A 20,041-nucleotide genomic window follows, 5' to 3' on the forward strand; every position below is an offset into this window, starting at 1 on the left:
GACATAAAAACATACAAAACTTCTATTACATATAATACTGTGTTTCCCCAAAAATAAGACAGGGTCTTATATAAATTTTTCCTCCAAAAACGCATTCGGGCTTATTCTTCTTCGTGGCCTCTGTGAATGCGCACAAATGGGTCTTGTCTGCACCTGCGCTGATGTTCTCGGAAGATTCTAGAGCTGCAAGTAACAATTTTATGGGATGATCCCCCATGAGGCACCTGCTCCTCCCATCCCAGATTCCCCTCAGTTCCTTTTTTCCACCAAGCTATTCAGTTCTCCTGAGAATTAGAATGGCTACTGAGTTATTTTGAGTGGTTATTACTATTTCCCTTTTTGATTACCAGCTTGATTGATTACTTCTTCTTTTCTAATCATCTAATCAGCAATCCCCTCTGAGTTCTTTCATTTCTGCTCTCCGAGCTTTTGACTATCTGCCCCCCCCAGACTCTTCAACCATTTTTTCCCTCTCCTTTCCCGCCATTTATGGCCTCTTCGGCTCCGTTAAAAGATGCGTTGACTGCAACAGTAAAGTGCCGTACTCAGGCGACCACAAGTGTCTTTTTGTCTGGGTGAGCTACAGCAGACCCAGTCGTGTTCAGCCTGTAGGAAACTTACTAAGCCCACACTTAAGCAAAGACTCCAGAGACTTAGATCTCACCTCTAGGAAGTTGCAATGAACCCTGCAACTTCGGCCGCGTCGGCTGTCCAGTCGCCAGAAGGATCAGTAGAGCAACAACCCCCATCTTTGTTAGCTCCCAGCCAGATGACCCCTTCTCCTCACTCTAAGGAAGGGTCTAAGAAATCTGGCATCCTCTAAGCCTAAGTCAACGTCAAAAGCTACCCGAGGTCAGGAAGCAACTAAGAAAAAGAAAGAAAAGCTGATTATTAAAAGTCTTAAAAGGTTAAATCAGTTCAACTCAAGCCTCCGAGGGAGCTGTTACTACCACCAATCATGGAGGAATCATTGAGAGAGGTGGTGGAATCAGTGTCTGAAAGGGACGATGGGCAAGTTCCATCTGCACAAGCTCCGGGATCGACCAGTAGCCCTTCCCTTTCAACTGGCCATCCTGTGACCGAGCTTCCATCCAGTCCAGCCATGGCCCATTCGTACCCTGCATCAGAGTCTTTTCAAATATGGACTTTCCCATTCAACTTTAAAAGTTTATATTTCAGCTATCACTGCCCATCAACTGGATAATTCTGCCTCAGCAAGACTTCTATCACACCCTACGGTTAAGAAATTTCTCAAGGGACTCAATAACATCCGTCCCCCACATCAACATATCATTCCCCAGTGGTCTCTACAGACCATCTTCCACACACTAATGCACACACCATTCGAGCCCATGTCCTTTTCAAACTTGAAGTTACTCACTCTTAAGACGGCCTTCTTAGTGGCTATTACATCTGCCAAGAGAACTGGTGAACTTGCCGCCCTGCAATCTGATCCACATCCAATTCACTTCCACCCTGATAAAGGGACTTTATATTTTGATGTTTCTTTTCTGCCTGAGATTGTGTCAGATTTCTATATTAATCCACCCATCATATTGCTATCATTGTTCAAATCAACATAATCTCATTTGGAACACATGCACCACACTGTCGACATAAGACACTCACTAGCATTTTATCTGGACAGAAACAAGAGCTTCAGAACAACTAAAAGGCTCTTGTGTGTTTTTGTGGTCCTCATAAGGGAGGTCCAGCCTCATCCCAATCCATCTCTAGATGGATAGTCCAGACCATATCTCTTGCTTACCAGCTGTCAGGCAAGTCACCACCTGATCAACTGAGAGCTCACTCAACCAGAGTGCTGTCCACTTCAGTTGCCTTCCAGCCCCAACTGAGGTTCCTGACATCTGCCGTGCCGCAGCATGGTCAGCTCCATCAACCTTTGTGAAGCACTACTGGCTAGATGTGAGAGCACACAATGATGCTGGATTTGACAGAGCTGTGTTGGCATCCTTCCTACCATGACGTCCCACCTGCTGGTAAGTGAAGCTTGCTAGTCACCCATTTGTGTGCATTCACATAGGCCATGAAGAAGAAAATGAGGTTACTTACCTGTAACCATAGTTCTTCTAGTGGTCCTCTGCGAATTCACACTACCCACCCATTCTCCCCTCTGTCTATCATGGGTATCTTATTTATCATGTAACTCTTGTGCCCGGTGGACAAATTTTCGGAACCGAGGGGAATCTGGGATTGGAGGAGCATGTGCCTCATGGGGAATCATCCCATAAAATTGTTACTTTTAATTCTAGAATCTTCCGAGAATGTCAGCACAGGCGCAGACAAGACCCATTTGTGTGAATTCACAGAGGACCACTATGGTTACAAGTAAGTAACCTCATTTTTTCAGGGGATGTTTTTTTTCACATACAGCAATCTACTTTTAATTCAAATACAGTCATGCCATCTTCTTCTGGTTGCTGCACAATGGTGGAGGGGTTTTTTCACTTCACAGGGGCTTATTTTGGGTTAGGGGTTATATTATGAGCATCCTGAAAAATTATACTAGGGCTTATTTACAGGTTATATCTTATTTTCAGGGAGACAGAGTAGAAGTTTTTTTGCTAGCATTTCCATTCATGAAAGAATTTACGGTTCATTCTCTCTCTCTCCCTCCCTCTCTCCCTCTCTCTCTCTCTCTCTCTCTCTGTAAGTGTGTGTTCTTTTCTATTATTACATAGTCTCAGCAACATAATTACTTTGTTTTTAGTTGTTTTTGCTATTCCTTCCCTTTAATGGTACATCTGGGGCATTGTACATTAAGGCTGAGGAGGTATTAAGAGGGCAAAATGCTGTGTGTAGTATTCAGTGTTTTGTTTGATTGGTCTCTTGAGAGGCTAACAGAGAAGAGACACTGGCTAGACATGAAAAGCACTGTGAATTATGTGTGGAGTTGTCTAAGGAAAACACCCTGGAAGCAGGAGGGAAGTATTAGGGAAGAAAATATAAGGTTATAATTAGTCATAGTATAGGTGTTCTCACAGATAAATACTCATACACTTCCCTTCAATCTTTGCTTCTACAATTCAGATCAAATACTACATTGAAGGGGTCTGGTGCTTGTTTTGAAATATCAGGATGTGAGAGACAATGTAAGGCAAGAAGGGAAACTAACATTCCTCTGTGGTTTGATTCAGGAGCAGCGGTACTCTTGCTCACAAGAAAAGAATAGAGCTAAGATGAATTAGTAGGAGAACAAACCTATCAATTCTAAAGGAAATCAAACCTGAGTGCTCACTGGAAGGACAGATCCTGAAGCTGAGGCTTCAATACTTTGGCCATTTCATGAGGAGAGAAGACTCCCTGGAAAAGACCCTCATGTTGGGAATGTCTGAAGGCAAGAGGAGAAGGGGGCGACAGAGGATGAGATGGTTGGACAGTGTCATCGAAGCTACCAGAATGAATTTGACCCAACTCCGGGAGGTGGTGGAAGACAGGAGGGCCTGGCGTGCTCTGGTCCATGGGGTCACGAAGAGTGAGACACGACTAAGCGACTAAACAACAACAACAACAACAACAACAACTTCCTAGATACTGTTTCATAAAATGCAAGGAGATGCTTCCTGTATTTATTATACTGAGTTGTCAATATGATGTAGTGGATAGAGTGACAGACTAGGATTCAGGAGAGCTGGGTTTGAGTCTCCTTCCACCTATGGAAACTCACTGGGACATGGTGCTGGTAAAACGCAAATATCTCAAATCTACTCAAATATCTCACATACTTCGGAAATCCTATAATTATTATCATACTGTCAGATGTGACTTGATAGCACATAAAAAGAACAATTTATTATTATTTTGTTGTTATTATATGTATGTATCCTGCCTCAAAAGAGACCAAATGTAGCTTACAAATATATGAATAAATTACAGTATTTGAATGTAATTAAGGATATATTGGTATTTGAAAGCCACTTATTAAAAAGAATTTAAAAACACTGAAAAGCATAATAAAGCAGGGAAGCATATTTCACGCTTCACTAAAAGTCATTTCTCAGCAGGACATTCAGTTTCCAAAGATCTGCTTAAAAAAGAAGGCCTTTGCCTGCTCATAGATGGGCAGTAGGTCGGTCGGTCGGTCGGTCGGTCGGTCGGTCGGTCGGTCGGTCGGTCGGTGGATGGATGGATGGATGGATGGATGGATGGATGGATGGATGGATGGATGGATGGATGGATGGATGGATGGATGGATGGATGGATGGATGGATGGATGGATGGATGGATGGATGGATAGATAGATAGATAGATAGATAGATAGATAGATAGATAGATAGATAGATAGATAGATAGATAGATAGATAGATAGATAGATAGATAGATAGATAGATAGATAGATAGATAGATAGATTAGATAATCTCACTGTGGGAAGTTCCATAGCTTAAGAGCAGCTATTGCAAATGTCCTTTCTCATGTCCTTACCTAATGTGCCTGTGAGGGTGAGATGGCAAAGACCCTTTTCTGAAGATCTCAAAAGCTAGGAAGGATTATCTGGAGAGATGGGATCCTTCAAGTATCTTGGGCCCAAGTTATATAGGGCTTTATAGGTCATTGCCAGTACTTTGAATTGAATCTGATTGCAAAGCAGTAGCCCATGATGCCATTGCAACAAGGGAATTATAGACTGTCACTGCCTGGGGCTGCAGTATTTTAAACCTGTTTAATTTTCCATATTAATACATTAATTTATAAATATATTAATTATAATACATAGAAATTGTAATACATGGAGTGTATTATACTAATCCAGGTGGAAGGTGTTTAAGATGTATCATTGTAGCCAAATCAGATTGGATACAGCTGCTGCATCAATTTCAACTGTGCAAATGCTCTCCTGAATATCTAGGCCAATAGTTCTCAAACTGGTCTCTCCAGATGTTCTTAGACTGCAGTTCACAGAATCTTTCACCACTTGCTGTGCTGATCAGGATTTCTGGGAGTTGCAGTCCAAGAACATCTGGGGACACAAGTTTGAGAACAACTGATCTTGGCTTATGGATGAATCCAAGAGTATACCCAAATTGCCTGATCACATTTCAGTTTGTTCACACTCATCCAGTCTGTTTCTGACATCAGAGCCAATACAGTTTTCTTAGAATAGATGCAAAGGAGAAATGGAGTTGGTGCAGCATACACATTATATTATATCCTCACATTCTGAACAAGCTACAGTATTGCAAATTCTTCTGAGCAGACTATGAGATATAAGTGATCCAGGAAGCAGATATCATTAAAGTGTGTCTGTAGCTTAATCTACAGTGAAATTGGAGCCAGGATGGCAATTTGATAAGAAATTGGTGTCCAGGTTGGTTGGTTTATGGGATGGGCTGTTAGAAGTTGGATAATCATAGATCACTTTGGATGCATCAAGTACATTATCAAGTTCATCTAACAAAGGGCCCATCTTCTCTTCAACAGTCTTAGTTTTCACTTTGTTCGTTTAGTTGTTCAGTCGTGTCCGACTCTTCGTGATCCCATGGACTAGAGCATGCCAGGCCCTCCTGTCTTCCACTGCCTCCCGGAGTTGTGTCAAATTCATATTGGTTGCTTCAATGACACTGTCCAACCATCTCATCCTCTGTCGTCCCCTTCTCCTCTTGCCTTCACACTTTCCTAACATCAAGGTCTTTTCCAAGAATTCTTCTCTTCTCATGAGATGACCAAAGTATTGGAGCCTCAGCTTCAGGATCTGTCCTTCCAGTGAGCACTCAGGGTTGATTTCTTTTAGAATTGATAGGTTTGTTCTCCTTGCAGTCCAGGGGACTCTCAAGAGTCTCCTCCAGCACCACAGTTCAAAAGCATCAATTCTTCGGCAGTCAGCTTTCTTTATGGTCCAGCTCTCACTTCCATATGTCACTACAGGAAAAACCACAGCTTTGACTATGTGGACTTTTGTTGGCAAGATGATGTCTCAGCTTTTTAAGATGCTGCTCTTTAAGTTAAGTTAAATTTAGATTCTCTCTGCTTCAGTCAGGTGCATCAAACTTTTTAGTGGTGTTTATCATGTTTATATCAAAAGTGTTTTTGAAGGACTGGGCAAGTATTAGTGCATCCCAATTGACACAAATTATATCTGGTTTCTGCAAACAAGTGTAATGTTGTTTTGTTGTAATTATTGTTTAAAAATATTCCCATACTTTTGCATTTTTTATTCATATAGCCAAAGACACACAATGACAGATTTCTACTCAGCAGCATTTATGGGAGTGTGTTATTCCTTTGTGTTGCCAAGGCTTTTCTTTCCCTTTGCCAATTAACTCATTATCTCAAAAACATTTGTTCCCTAAATAATGTCGTGCAATACCCAGTTGAAAGACCTAATAATTGGATACTATACTTTGTGTCATATCAATATATGATACATTGATTATCAGCTTTCTTTCAGATTCTAGGAAGGAGCAAGTAATTGGTGAAAACCATGTTGGTTTAAAACAACATTGGTGAACATCATAATGGTTTAACAATGAATCAGTGAAGAAGCTAATGTTCATAAAATTATTTTGGCAACATTTAAGATTGGATTTTTTTTATCTACCTTAAAAATCCTGAGCAACAAACAACTAAACAAATTGCTTTATGTTTTACAGGCTAAATTATTTTGCAGTGAATTGTTCATTATCTTACCTTAAAAGTATTTTTTTCAATACAATTTAGTCATCATACATTATGTTAAGGTGTAAATGCCAAATTAGATGATAGACTAGAATAGACATTATACCATGTAGGCCTTTAATATTCAGCATAACCTCTGTCCTAGGGTAACCATGTGACATCTTCACAGACAACATTTGTCTACGTGGAGGGTTGTCAAATGGCAGTCCTCTGCTTGAACATATTCTTTATTTGAACAGAAGTCCAGGCCAAGCTCCATTTAAGAATAAAGAATCTTAAGAAGAAAGGATGAGAGTCTTGAAGATGCTCATCCATAATTAATCCCTGAGCAGCAGTTTAAGGAGGCACTCTGGTCACCTCTTCACAGTCCACCCCATTCTAGTGAGGTGTACTCATCAGCTGTTTAACTCATAGAAATTAGAGATAATTCCTGCATAAGTAGCCTGCATTCATTAATTAACATATGTATTTTTATGCAAATCTTTGTCCTCCTTCATGATCTTTTTGAGAGACTCGCATGCTCTTTTTTGGCCATGCACGTACCCATCCTACTACTTCCATGAAAACATTTTTCTTTCTTGTATACCTTCTTCCCACAAACATCCATATACAGCTTGACCCAAATAGCAAATAGTGTACTGCTCACTTCCCTCACTCAAGGAGGAGGCTGGAGTTCCAGTGATGCTTCTTCAGCAACAACCATGGCAGTCCTACCATTACACAGGGTGAAGAAATCACCTGGAGTGGTAGATTTGCAGTGTAGTAAAAGAAAGCGAATTACTGTATCCACTGTCAGATTTCTTATCCTTGAATGTCATGATTGTATTCTCAGGAACAGGGTGGGTAGTTGAGAGATTTTCTTCTTTATATACCAAAATAACATGACTGTGTTATGCCTTGGGTCAGTGTAGAGGTGCTATTTGCTGCTCCACTTTGGACAGCAAATATTTTAGGCTGGCAGTGGCTCAGTTTAAATTAAAAACATGTATAGGAGCCGAGGCTTCACAGGTTCTCAGCCAGCAGGCCCTGGTCCAGACAGACTGAACCATGATCTTTTCCTTCCTCCTAAGTAAACTTGGAGGCAAATCCTTCCTTCTAAATGAATCCAGATGGCCTCTGGTGGTCATAAAGCCCCTACTTTGAATGCCATCTCTACTTTGGCCTTGGGGTTATAAGGGAGGTTCCAGCCGGGAACTTGGGCAATTGATGTGAAGACCTCTAGTTTTGGGGCCAAAATACCTGGTTCCAAAAATTCCTTGAAGATTGTAAACAACTCATTAATCAGGTTGGGTATCGAGAGTCCAAATGTAGGAAAAATTGAACCCTGATGGATACAAGCCGCATCTGTCAGGAAACCCTCTTTGGAAGTTTCACTTTTTACTTTTAAAAACAGTTATACCCCGTCTTTCCACTAAGAGACAGCGCTCAAGTCAGCTTTAAAACTTCACAATCCAAATCACACCAGTGTTTCCACTCAATAGTTTAGAGATAAGTCGATCCACATTAAATCGTGATCAAATCTGCTCATTGTTAGCCAGTTTGCTGACAAAGTACTAGCAGAGGAGAGGACAATGAGCAATACCTCTGTTGAGATCATGGCTTTAGATATAACTCTATACTCTTTTTCGCATTATCTGCAGATTCCCCCCCCCCCATTTTGCTGGAGATCTGAAATGGATAAAGATTTGCACTTTGATATCTCAAGGCCTCTCAGGATTGGGTCAGGTGTGATGCAAAGAGTGTCATCCTCTCCCCCCCCCCCACTACACTTCCTCTTTCAAGTCCCACACTTCCATTTAGCTTTGTGACCAAGTCCCATTTTCAGATTTGGCTACATCAGAGATGAGGAACACAGATTCCTCCCAATGTTGTCAGATTGGAAATCCCATCATCTCTAGAAGGTCAATCATTACCCATCCTTGGGCTATAGGATATCTGAAGACAGTTCATAGTTAGAACAATGCTGCCTGCTGTCATTCTGCCACAATACTGGTGAACTATTTATTTTATTTTATTTTATTTCATTTCATTTCATTTATACCATGCCTATCTGGTCATTGTGACCACTCTAGGCGGCTATTTCTTCATCCCTAGTAGCTTCACTGGCAGATAGGCAGGGACTTCACCCATAGCCTTGAAGAAGTAGCAAGGTATGTGAAGCAGCCTCCAGAACCTTTTCACTGACCCTTGGAAGTCCTCTTTGATCTCAACATTTTGAGTACTTGGTTAATTGTGCAGGAGCCTGTGTTTATAAAAAAAATCAAATATATATATGCTTTCCTTTGTTGCAGAAATGGCTTACTTGAACTGAACAAAGCATTATTGGTATTGGTATCAGCAGCTGTTTTTTCCCCCCTGCCTTGGTTGAGTTCTTCAATAGCAAAGTAAAAGGATATAGCAGCAGAGCAGGAAAGCCACTGAAGACAGAAGTCACATAATGCCTTTCCCGAAAAGCAAAAGACTCCCTGCCACATTTGTTGCTACCAAAGTCACAGTTTGTATCACAAAGTAGGTACAAGACAGGACTACCAAAGAGAAAAAGATGGGCAGTGATTCCCATAATGCTTCCGTGCTCTTGTTTTATATTTTACATTATTGTTTAATAAAAAGAGTTGAAATAGTTAGAAGTCTTGGGAATGGAGCATCTGTGTTTCGTCTAGTGCTGTGGATTAAATGTTGTTAGTAACATGTTTGGTTTGTTGTTATTGCTTTATAGTAATGGATCAGGAACATCAGAAGATCTCTTCTGGAAACTTGATGCATTGCAGATGTTTGTCTTCGATCTTCATTGGCCAGAACCAGAATTTGCCCACCACTTAGAACAGAGACTTAAACTCATGGCCAGTGATATGATAGAAGCCTGCATCAAAAGGTATATATGTACTTTCAAGGGTTATCTTGTAGATTATGCAATATCTAGAAGGGTCTTTAGGAAAAAAATAGGAGCCTTCTTCCAGTGGGCCCATCTCCTTGTTTCTCTCTAGGCCAAATCTGTACAAGAGTACATAGGAAGCAAACTCTTGCTTTTACTCCTCAATCTGATGTAGTCACTGTTTCCATTCTCAAAAAGGGCAGGAAAGAAACACAAGTGTGAGAGAAAACCACACCCATAAAAGAAGGGTTGCTCCTCCTGCTTGTTTCAGCCTTCCAAGTTCTGCCCTATTCAGAGAAGGTGGGATGGATGTAGACAGACCAAGCTACAGGAGGTACATCTCTTCCTGGTGCAGCCCAGTGGTTGTGAAAGCAAGCAAAAGTGCAGAAGCTGTGTCTAAATTCTACCTTGTTGGGACAATTAAGACTTCCAATCTCATACTTCATTGGGGAGTCAAGAGAGTCAGTACTCTATATGAGAGCATTATCAACCTTTGGGGCCTTCTATCTTCCTGCATGCTGTAGGAGAAACTCAAATGAAACAGCACCTTTTTATGACTGCTAGCTTTCAAACGTGGTCAACAGTGGGTGTCTGCCACAACACAGCAGGGACTCTGCAATTAATCCATTGAGATTCCTGGCCTTACGGCACATTAGAGCAATGGGGTTTGACCAAGAAAGGAATCTTGGGGTTCAGACAGATATCTCAAGGAAAATGTCAAATTATGTGTGGCTGCTGTCAAAAGGACAGATTCCATGTTGGAGATCATTAAGAAAGAAAAGAAAAGAAAAGAAAAGAAAAGAAAAGAAAGAAAGAAAGAAAGAAAGAAAGAAAGAAAGAAAGAAAGAAAGAAAGAAAGAAAGAAAGAAAGAAAGAAAGAAAGAAAGAAAGAAAGAATATAAAACTGCCAGTATCATATTGTGACTGTGGGGCAACACCTAAAATATGATGCACAATTGTGATTGTCACACCTGAGAAATAATATTTTAGAGCTGGAAAATGTGTAGTAAAGGGCAGCAAAATTTATAATTAAATAGAGGACTTCCCCTCTTGAGAAATGGTTATAAGGTTGAGGTTGGGCTTAGCTTAGGAAAAGGCAAAGTAAAGGGAGACCTGATAAATAAAATTGTCCCTGGTGTGTAGAATGTAATTAGAGACCAAATCCTATTACTATAATGTAGGGTCATCTAACTAAAGCTGAATGGTGGGAGGTTTGGGACAAATAAAATAAAGTAACTGTTTACAAATTGCATAGCTGCATTATAGACTTAATTATCAGAAAATCTAGTACTAACTGCCAACTTGGATGGCTTTAGAAAGGAATCTGACAAATATGTGGAGGATAAGCCAGTCAGTCGCTATTAGTGAGGATGAATAAATATTACGTGTGATATTAAAGGCACCATGTCTCTGTACTACTTTGTACTACTGTTGTAAGCCACCTAGAGTGGTCGCGGTGACTAGATAGGTGGGGTATAAATGGAATGAATGAATGAATGAATGAATGAATGAATGAATGAATGAATGAATGAATGAATGAATGAATGAATGAATGAATGAATGAATACATACATACATACATACATACATACATACATACATACATACATACATACATACATACATACATACATACATACATACATACATACATACATACATACATACATACATACATACATACATACATACATACCAGGGAACACAGATAGGAAGGTGCTGTAGCCATCACATCATGCCTGTGACCTTCTGATAGATAGGTGGAAACAGAATGCTGAATTAAATAGACATTTAATCATGTAAAAACCCAAGGTTGGTTTGTTATTCTCTCTCTCAATCTCTGTCTCTCTCACAAAATCTTTCATACTCATATAAACATAGTTTTCAAATTGTTGGAAGTACCTAAGTATGCTGTATGACAACATTCTATATTTACCGGTTTGAAAACTGTGCACAAGGCTTAATATCTGCCAGAAAGCATTCAACATCATTATGTGCTGCTGTGTTTTGTCATGCTGCTATTTAGCTAAGTTCATATTTAACCTTAGGATGTATGGATGTGATCATTACACTTTCAAGTAGCATTTATCCAAACACTTCAATCCTTGATTTTTATACACTTATGGGAAATAGATATAAGTATGGTTTCTCTTTTACGCTTCATTTGTCTGAAATCATAACAAATCTTTGCACTGTTTTTCCCGTTTTAACTGTTAGAACAAGAATTGCTTTTGAACTCAAACTGCAGAAGGCAAGCAAATCAACAGATTTGCGTATTCCTTCTTCTATGTGCACTATGTTCAATGTACTGGTTGATGCCAAGAAACAAACAGCTAAACTCTGTGTTCTGGATGGTGGGCAGGAGGTAAGTGAAAGTGTGAATGTATAAAAATATCTGCTTCAAAAGTTCAGTAATTATACAAATGGCTTTGGTCAGAGTTCAGTTCTGAGATAGCTATTGCTGGTTGCAAAAGAGGAGAGGAGAAATATTCCCAGATTACCATATGAGACTTGTATAGCAGGAGCAAGAATTTTATGCAAGGATTCAGTGGTGTACTACTGATGAATCCCACAGCTTCTGCTAGAATGAGCCGCATACATATACTGTGCAGCCTGCCACATAGCCTAAAAAGTTGCACCTGAAGGTTAGGAAATCGGGTGGTTTCTGGAGCCACAGAGCGGTTCTTTGGAAGGAGGGCAGGGAAAGGTCTTTATGCCAACTGGCATTAGCTGCGAAACTACAACGTTGGATCTTTGTCACTAGTGAATCCTTATTCTCTAATCCTGCAGCACCTTGTCACTGGTCTTCCATACTGAGATAACATTCTAGAACAATCTAGAATTAAGGAATGGGTGACTCACTAGGAATAGTCACCAGAATATTATGCTGCTTTAATCTTAGGTGAAGGTACAGGTTTCCCTTGACGATAAAGTCCAGTTAACTGTCCAGTTTATTAAACCCAGGACTCTAGGCGCCTGGTGCTCATCCCCATTTGTAAGCCAAAGAGTCGGCATTTGTCCATAGACACTTTGTCACATGGCTGGCATGACTAGACACAGAATGCCGTTACCTTCAAATCAAAGTGGTATCTATTCATTTACTTGCATTTGCATGCGTTCAAACTGCTAGGTTGGCAGTTGGGACAAGCAATGGGAGCTCACCCTGTTGTGCAGATTCAAACTGCTGACATTTCGACAGCCCAGTGGCTCAGAGGTTTAACTTGCAGCAGCACCCAAATACCTTACTTTAATCTTTACTATGTGTTATTAATAGCATACCCTTTTTGACAGTGTGTTCATGCTTGCAATCAAAGGTATTAAGAAGGGGTCTGCATATATAGTCACCAGTTGTGACCAGAAATTTAATTTTAATCACATGTAGAAAACCAGGAAAGCTTCCATCATACTTTGTCACAGGAGCACTGTTCTTAAAGAACAAAAACCTCCTGGTGACACATGGAGAGCCTCTTTCAAAATAGCACTCAAATGTGTCTCCTGCTGTGGTGCAGCATCACTGAGTTGTAAGCAGACCACCTGTCTTTTTGCCTTGTATGACTAGGCAACATGTGTGGTCCTTAGGATTTAAGTAAAGAGTTATACTTTATGATGGACTTGGCATTCATTTTCATAAACATTTCTGTTTTATAACATTCTGTTATATTTATTTCTTCATGTTTCCTGTTGGGTTTTTTAAAATATTGATTTTGTTTTGGTTATTACATCTTGTATTAGTTTATAATGATTATTTCCATCATTTTTCCCCTTGTCTGTTTTTTGGGGGTTTTCTGTCACATGACCCAGTTTGCTAATCAGTGGGTAAGTTTATTTTAGAACTTATTTTGTCTTCCAAATGTTTTAGCACTCATTGTTTGTTGTAAAATGGGACCTGGGGTTTACCACCCTGACTAAAAATCTAGATCCTGGAACAAGATAAAGTAATGCCAGCCTCACTATATGCAAAGTAGATTGAGTCCCTCCCTCTGTCTTCAGTTTGTCAGCCTATTATGCAAGAATGGGAGAAGACTCAGTCTTACACTAATATTTAAAACAGGATCCTGTCACCTTTTCAGATCCTAATTACATGCAGTAACCACAAATGGAAAAGTTGCATTATATACTTGCTTTTTGCTACATTCACAGTTTGTTGTTCTGTGCATCGAAGTTGCTTCCATCTTATGGCAACTTTATGATCAGTGATCCCAAAAATGTCCTATTGTTGACAACTTTGCTCAAGTTGTCCAAACTAAAGGTCATGGTTTTATTTATTGAGTCTATCCACCTCATTCATCTTTTCTCCCTGTCTTCATTTTTTCTCAGCATTATTGTCTTTCCAAGTGAGTTGCTCCACATGGGTAGTTCATTGTATTTGTCAGAAGCTCTTTCATTCATTTTTTTTCTTTTCTTTCAGAGCTAAATCATAATGGTTGGATCCAGATGTAATCATACTTCCGTGAATGTACTTACCTGAATCAGCCAGCCTCATTGATCTGAATGGGTCTCTTTTGACTACATCTGCATCCAACCCTGTGATAATCTTTACATCAATATAAAACTGTTAGCCTTTTCACATTTCAGACATTTACATATTGAGAATAAAAGAATCATTCCCCTGCCCCAAAATCTGAGTCGTATCATCAGAGTTTGTACATTGACTTAAACACAAATTAAAAGCTGAAAATTCTATTCGAAATAAACATCTACGTTTCAAACATCACAGTTTGATTTCTGAGATTTTGGTGTTTCCTTGTAAAAGAACATTCCCTATGTGGTCCTTACTGTAATTTAGCAGGAGTAGCACAACAGGGTTGGAGATATTTGCAGTGGATATCAGATACAATTTTTGGCAGATGGCATGAACCATATTTTATTTTACATTTTTGTACTATCACAGATTTGGCAATCATCATTCTAAAATATGGGAAATGAAAGATTATACATGCAAATTAAATACCCACCAAACATGTTCTCAGCTATGACATATGAAGAAAAGTCCATCTGTTCCCACTCCTTTAATTGCCACAAAAATACACCTTTCACCACTTTCAGGCATTTAGCTTGTTTCCCATATTCAGCTGATGACTTCAAGCTATCAAGGCTGTTCCTACACAGCCATGGTTTCAGTAGTCTACTGTGAATGACCCCCCCACTCCCTTCCACCATCATCCGAGGGAGCTTACTCTCTCCATTCTTGCTCCCCTTTCAGTGCATGGATTTGACATTCACTTCATTAGTCCATTCCTAAACATGATTTAGGTGAAAGGGACTTGAGGGTCCTTCAGATAATATAACAGATAGTACCTTCCTTTAGTAGGTACTCTTACATAGCCATCAGCAAGGCAATGGTTGCTTTGTAGGGGGAATATAAGGATTTAGCAAACAAAATGGCGAGGAGTATTTAAATTTATGGTAAACGGAAATACCTTTATTGAATTCTCTTCATTGTGGATATTTAGATTCAAGAATATTATCTGAAGTCACACATGTGTTGAATTTAATTCCAGTACTCTGTCCTTTCCATGTGATTTATCCCTGGCCCCAGAAGAATTAGTCATTGTGGTTAAAATACTTTTTTAAATATAATTATCACAGTGTCTGTCCTTTTGATTTTAGTAGGACTTAAGAATGTGGGCTATGTTACAGTCTATTTTATCAAGGCAGTAATTTGTCTTTTCTGACATTACATGTGTATCTGCATCTGTCCACTTGGATACAAATTGTTTGCTTCGTTAATCTAAGCACAGTGGGCATTAGCTTAACAAAAGGGCAGCTCTCCTGGGAATTATTAAGTATGTCTGTGTGGAAACTTTAAAAAAGAAGGCATAGCCTTCAGAAAGCTAAATTTTATAAAACTATTCAATGGGCTCCTGCCAAGTTCAGCTAATGTTTATATTGATTTTGGTGCTTTTACTCCAAGCATTATGTTCTTGCTGTTTCAGGTAGCCTTGAACTATCAGGATAGGGTTAGTCTTTACATTTTTTGTGAAGTGGCTGGTAGGCCATTCTTTGCTCTCAGACAAATGTTCTGAAGGGAGAATTACCTTTTTTTTTAATGGATGTATGTTCAGAATAGAGAAAGAGCCCTTGTTCCCGCTAGCTGCAAGATGGAAGTCTCTTCTATTATTATCTAAACAGAGTGTGAAAGTCTTTCAGATTTAATTTAAAGTGTGCATCACCAAAGAAAGCATTGTTGTTAGTGGGAGGAAAGTAGAAGCAAAAAGATGGAGAATGGCAGATAATTTTGTTATTATGCTTTTATGACTGACTAGTTTATTGCCATCCTTCTGCTTTCCTGATGATATTTTATTTCTGCCTGTGTTTGAGCAGGTTGTGTACGAGTTGTATAACCTGAAGCTCACTCCAGTAATAAAAGGGCCCTTTTAAGCGTGAACGGTTGGCCCCTCATTTTATTTCTGGAGGACATAACTTATGAATGAGAGTTGTCAGACATAAAGTGCTTTATTTATTCTATCTTTTTCTCATCTTGCCTCTGTAGCAGGGCGGGGGTGGGGGGAGATACACAGTCACCTTAATTACAGAGAAGACAAAACATATCCTTCACATTCCTTTGCCTGAATAAGAATAAAGACCTCAATGCATCTAAATAATAACCCCATTAGTTGCTTAACTCAACATTCTATATGGAAAAAACATCAGTCAGAAGTGTTGATTGGATGGATCATTTTCAAGGTTTTGTTATTTGGGTGTTCAATATGATAATTTTAAGTAAATCTCATCTGTCAGGTTTGGAAGCTTTGTACTGTGTGTGCCTTGTGACAAAAAGTGCTGTTTTCATATAAGACACTAATGCTGCCTTTATCTTCTGAAACACAGCAGCAATACCATTCAAAAATAGACGACTTGATTGATGAAACCGTGAAGGAAGTAATTTCACTTCTTGTTTCAAAGGTAAATTTATTCAGACTTTGTAGCTGAATGAGAGTAGCGAGAAAAAATGTTTCCATATCTACTTTCTGCAAAAAGGAAGGTATTTTTCCCACTCCATTTTAAAAGCAAAACTGACCTAAGGGACCCACAGCCTCCCACTTCATCTGGATGTTTACAGATTTAAATTAGGTACCAATTTGAGCAAGGATTCGTGTGCAGTCTTTTCATCCGGTATATTTCTCTTGCGCTGCATGCCATACTGGCTTCATTAATTGCTGATACCTAGCACATCCACATTTTTCCTGTATAAGGATTAGCTTTAATTAAGTGCACCATTGCTTTTCTCCTTTGCATTACATTGTTTTTATAGTTTGCTTTATGTTGCACATGGGGAAGTGTGTTCTTCATTTTTTTCCTAGGCATTTAAAATCCATCTTCATTTCAGCATTGATCATACATACAAAGGTGTTGAAATACTTTTGCTAGACTCATAAGTTTTTTTGGCTCCCCTTAATATGAAATCCAGTGCAGTTTAATATGCATACGGTGTTTCCTTATGTATTTTAAAAGTAGCAATGGCTAGAGAATTAATCTCCATTTGCTCAGAAAAATTAGAAATGCAAATTTAAAACGGTTTGTCATTGCTTCTGAAAAAGGTGCAACTCCCTTTTTTTTACTCTGATAACACTATAGATGTGCCTGGATTCTGGCCTATCCAACTCCCAGTGAAGATTTTATTTATGTATGAAATATATTTTCTAGAAGTAATTCTATGCAGGGAAGCTTGATTACGAAACACAAATCAATGTGTACTGCTTCTTGTTCTTTTGGAAGGAGAGCTATGGTTCTCTCTGCATGCAATGGAACCCCACAATAACGAACATATGCAAGGCACCAATGTAGACCTCCGTTTTGTTCCTTGCATGGCAGAACCACTCGAGGCAGGACAAATGTTAGGGTAACAGGTATGAGCAAAAACTATAGGAGCAATGTTGCATGCAGCAGTTCAGTGCAGACTCTCTTGCCTCCCCACAACCTCCACCTTTCAAATTTATTGGGCAAATTTCTGTGGAATTACAGCCTTCCAGTTAGATTGTACCCAGGGACTGAACCAAAGTAGATGTTAACGATATTGAGAAAGTAAAAGCTTCCTCTCCTCCTCTATGGAGGGGGGAAATTATGAAGCAAAATGTGGGTTTTCTTTTTTTTTTCTTTTTTACAGCTTGTAGGGCAGCGCTGATGCACTCTGTGTTTTATAAAACTTTTTTTTTTAATGAAAGTGTCCTCCTGGGAGGAGAAAGGCCCAAGAAGGTGAATCTCTTTTGTTGTTGTTGTTGTTGTTGTTCTATTACTTTTTCTTGTTTGTTTGTTTCCCTCTCTCTAAAGGGAAGTGGGCCAAATAGTGTTGCTTGAGGTGCAGTGTGGTTTCCTAACCCAAAACCATCAAATCCTTGCATGTGGATGCAAGGATTGCAACAAATGGCATATCACACCTCTGTATAACCATAAGCAATCCTGATCTAACCTTCTTCAGTTTGACCATCTAGCCAAGCCCAAGGTTTATTAGTTGCTGAAATTATGTCTTGATTCTGTTTATTTGTAAAATCGGTGCTTAGCAGATTCATCTTTTCTTTTTTCCTTCTTTCTTTTTTCTTTACTGTTAACTCTAGCTGTTTTTCTACATGGCTGTAATTTTAGATCATATCTGAAGTGGTTCAAGAACCATATTAATTATCATTCTGCAGCGTTATTGATTTAGTTCTCTTGTTCAGGTGGATTGTGCAAATCGGGTAGGCAGCACCGGTGTATTAGCATGAGCAATGGCAACTGTTACCATAAATAAAAAGCAGGGTTCCCTATAGTCAAAACAGGAAAAATTCTGCCTCTTATTGCTCTTCATATAATGATCCATCTATATTGCTTAGATGATGATATAAAATAAATGATAGGCAGATAAATATGATGAGAAGCAGAGTAGGTTAAAGATGTGATGAATGCAGTTCACTACTGTCACCCCTTTAAGCCATTAGAAGTCTAGATTGTTGCAAGGTGAGACTCTCAGATTCTTACAGGGAAGAAGGAATATGACACTGTTGTGACACTGTTAGAGTGGCCATTAACAGCATGCCAGATGGAATTTTGTCCTGTCCTCTCACTCATAAAATGCTGCTCCAATGTTCTAGGAAAGAGACTTGAGATGTCAAGCAATTACTCTTTAAAACACTTCTTGGGGTCATCATCAAACTACTTACATGTAAGCACTTTGCGGTTGTGTTACGACTATTAACGCTAAAGTGTAGTATGTGTATATTCACACAAACATGATTTTTTTTAAAAAAAAAAAAGCTATGTCACTGGCTTTCATTTTACTTTGTGTCACTAACAGTATGATTTCCAAAATAAGATTAATTCTTTTTATTTGTTAGATTTTTATATATTTTTATATATTTTTATATATTAAAATAAGAGTTGTTTGTCATTTTAAAGACTGTGTGGGCAGGTCCAACTTCAACTCATCATCAGTGGATAACAAAAGTGACTTTCAAGTTCTGTAGTTAGAACTTTAGTCCTAAAAGCATTTTGGTACTAAGTTACTTGTGCTGTGCAACTGCAACCAAATTTGATGACTGCACAAATTAGGCATGAACAGTCTGCTAACTTGTTTTTCTAATAGAAAGGGAAGAGGAAAAGTCTATTTTCCTGCAATAGTGGCCCCCAACCTTCTCCCAACTGTGGACCAGTTGGGGGGGTGTCTGTGTGCAGGGGGATGGGGCGCCCTGAACGCTGGTAGGTAGGTGGGGCATTCACTTGCAGGGGGCAGGGGCGCACTCACGTGCATACGCAGGGGTAGGGGGTGTGCTCGCAGGTAGGCAGGGTGTGCTCACAGGGGGGGACATGCTGCTATGCATGCATGGGAGGCAGGGGATTGTGTGCAGGGGCAGTAGATCTGTCTCCGCAGCCCAGTCCTGCTAGAGTCCCAGCCCTCTACCGGGCCGCAGACTGGGGGTTGGGGACCCCTGCTCTACAATGCTCATTTTAAGTGAGATTTGATGGTGGCCTTCTCTTTGTGCTGCAAAGCCTGTAAAGAAGAAGCAAGCAGCACTCTCTGGAAATGGAATGGGATGAGATGTCATCAGAGGCCTTTAGGGTCTCCTTGTTGGGAGAAAGGTGCCCTATAAATAAAACGAACAAACGAATGAATAAATAAACATCATACACTAAGATTATCATGGCTTGGAGATGTTCCTTCTGACATCTAGAAATGAATCTAAGCTGTCTACATTTGCTCAGCAGAAGTGGAGTTAGAATGAAAAGCTGGTGATGTGCTCTTCTCCCTTAATTGTTGCTGCAATGCATTAACAGATTGCATAGTTCTGGCATCAAATAGCAATATCTGGTTTGGTTTATTTCACCTTTTAAAAAAAATTGTGAGGTACAAGGTAGGAAATGAAGAAGTTTATTCTGTTTTTACATCTCAACACAGTAAGTTGGATCTAGACCCAGCCATAATTAGGACAGATGCAGTGAACTCCGTAGCACTTCAGTCAGTCACGACTCACTCACATCCCATTTATTTCAGTGCTAATGTTGACTAAATTTGAATCAATTCCCTTGTCATTTTATTAGAAATTTCTAGTGGTACAAATAAT

At 39.4% G+C, this 20,041-nt stretch overlaps 1 protein-coding gene across 13 annotated transcripts in view; it reads left to right on the forward strand.

Annotated features, from left to right (window-relative positions):
* Positions 1-20,041, forward strand: part of CADPS2 (calcium dependent secretion activator 2) — a 371,478-nt gene that overhangs the window by 299,507 nt on the left and 51,930 nt on the right. For 12 of the 13 annotated variants that reach the window (XR_012087419.2, XR_012087420.2, XR_012087421.2 and 9 more), the window contains 3 exons: positions 9,351-9,506; positions 11,724-11,871; positions 16,338-16,412. Coding sequence is in view for 10 of the 13 variants with exons in the window: in XM_020803108.3 (XP_020658767.3) it covers positions 9,351-9,506; positions 11,724-11,871; positions 16,338-16,412 (379 nt within the window). In the remaining 3 variants the exon portion in view is untranslated. Of the gene's footprint in view, positions 1-9,350; positions 9,507-11,723; positions 11,872-13,307; positions 14,274-16,337; positions 16,413-20,041 lie in introns of those variants that run through there. The other variant, XM_073000554.2, reaches the window with a different exon arrangement.

The sequence above is a fragment of the Pogona vitticeps genome, chromosome 5 (assembly GCF_051106095.1).
Source record: "Pogona vitticeps strain Pit_001003342236 chromosome 5, PviZW2.1, whole genome shotgun sequence".
Lineage (NCBI taxonomy): Eukaryota > Metazoa > Chordata > Lepidosauria > Squamata > Agamidae > Pogona > Pogona vitticeps.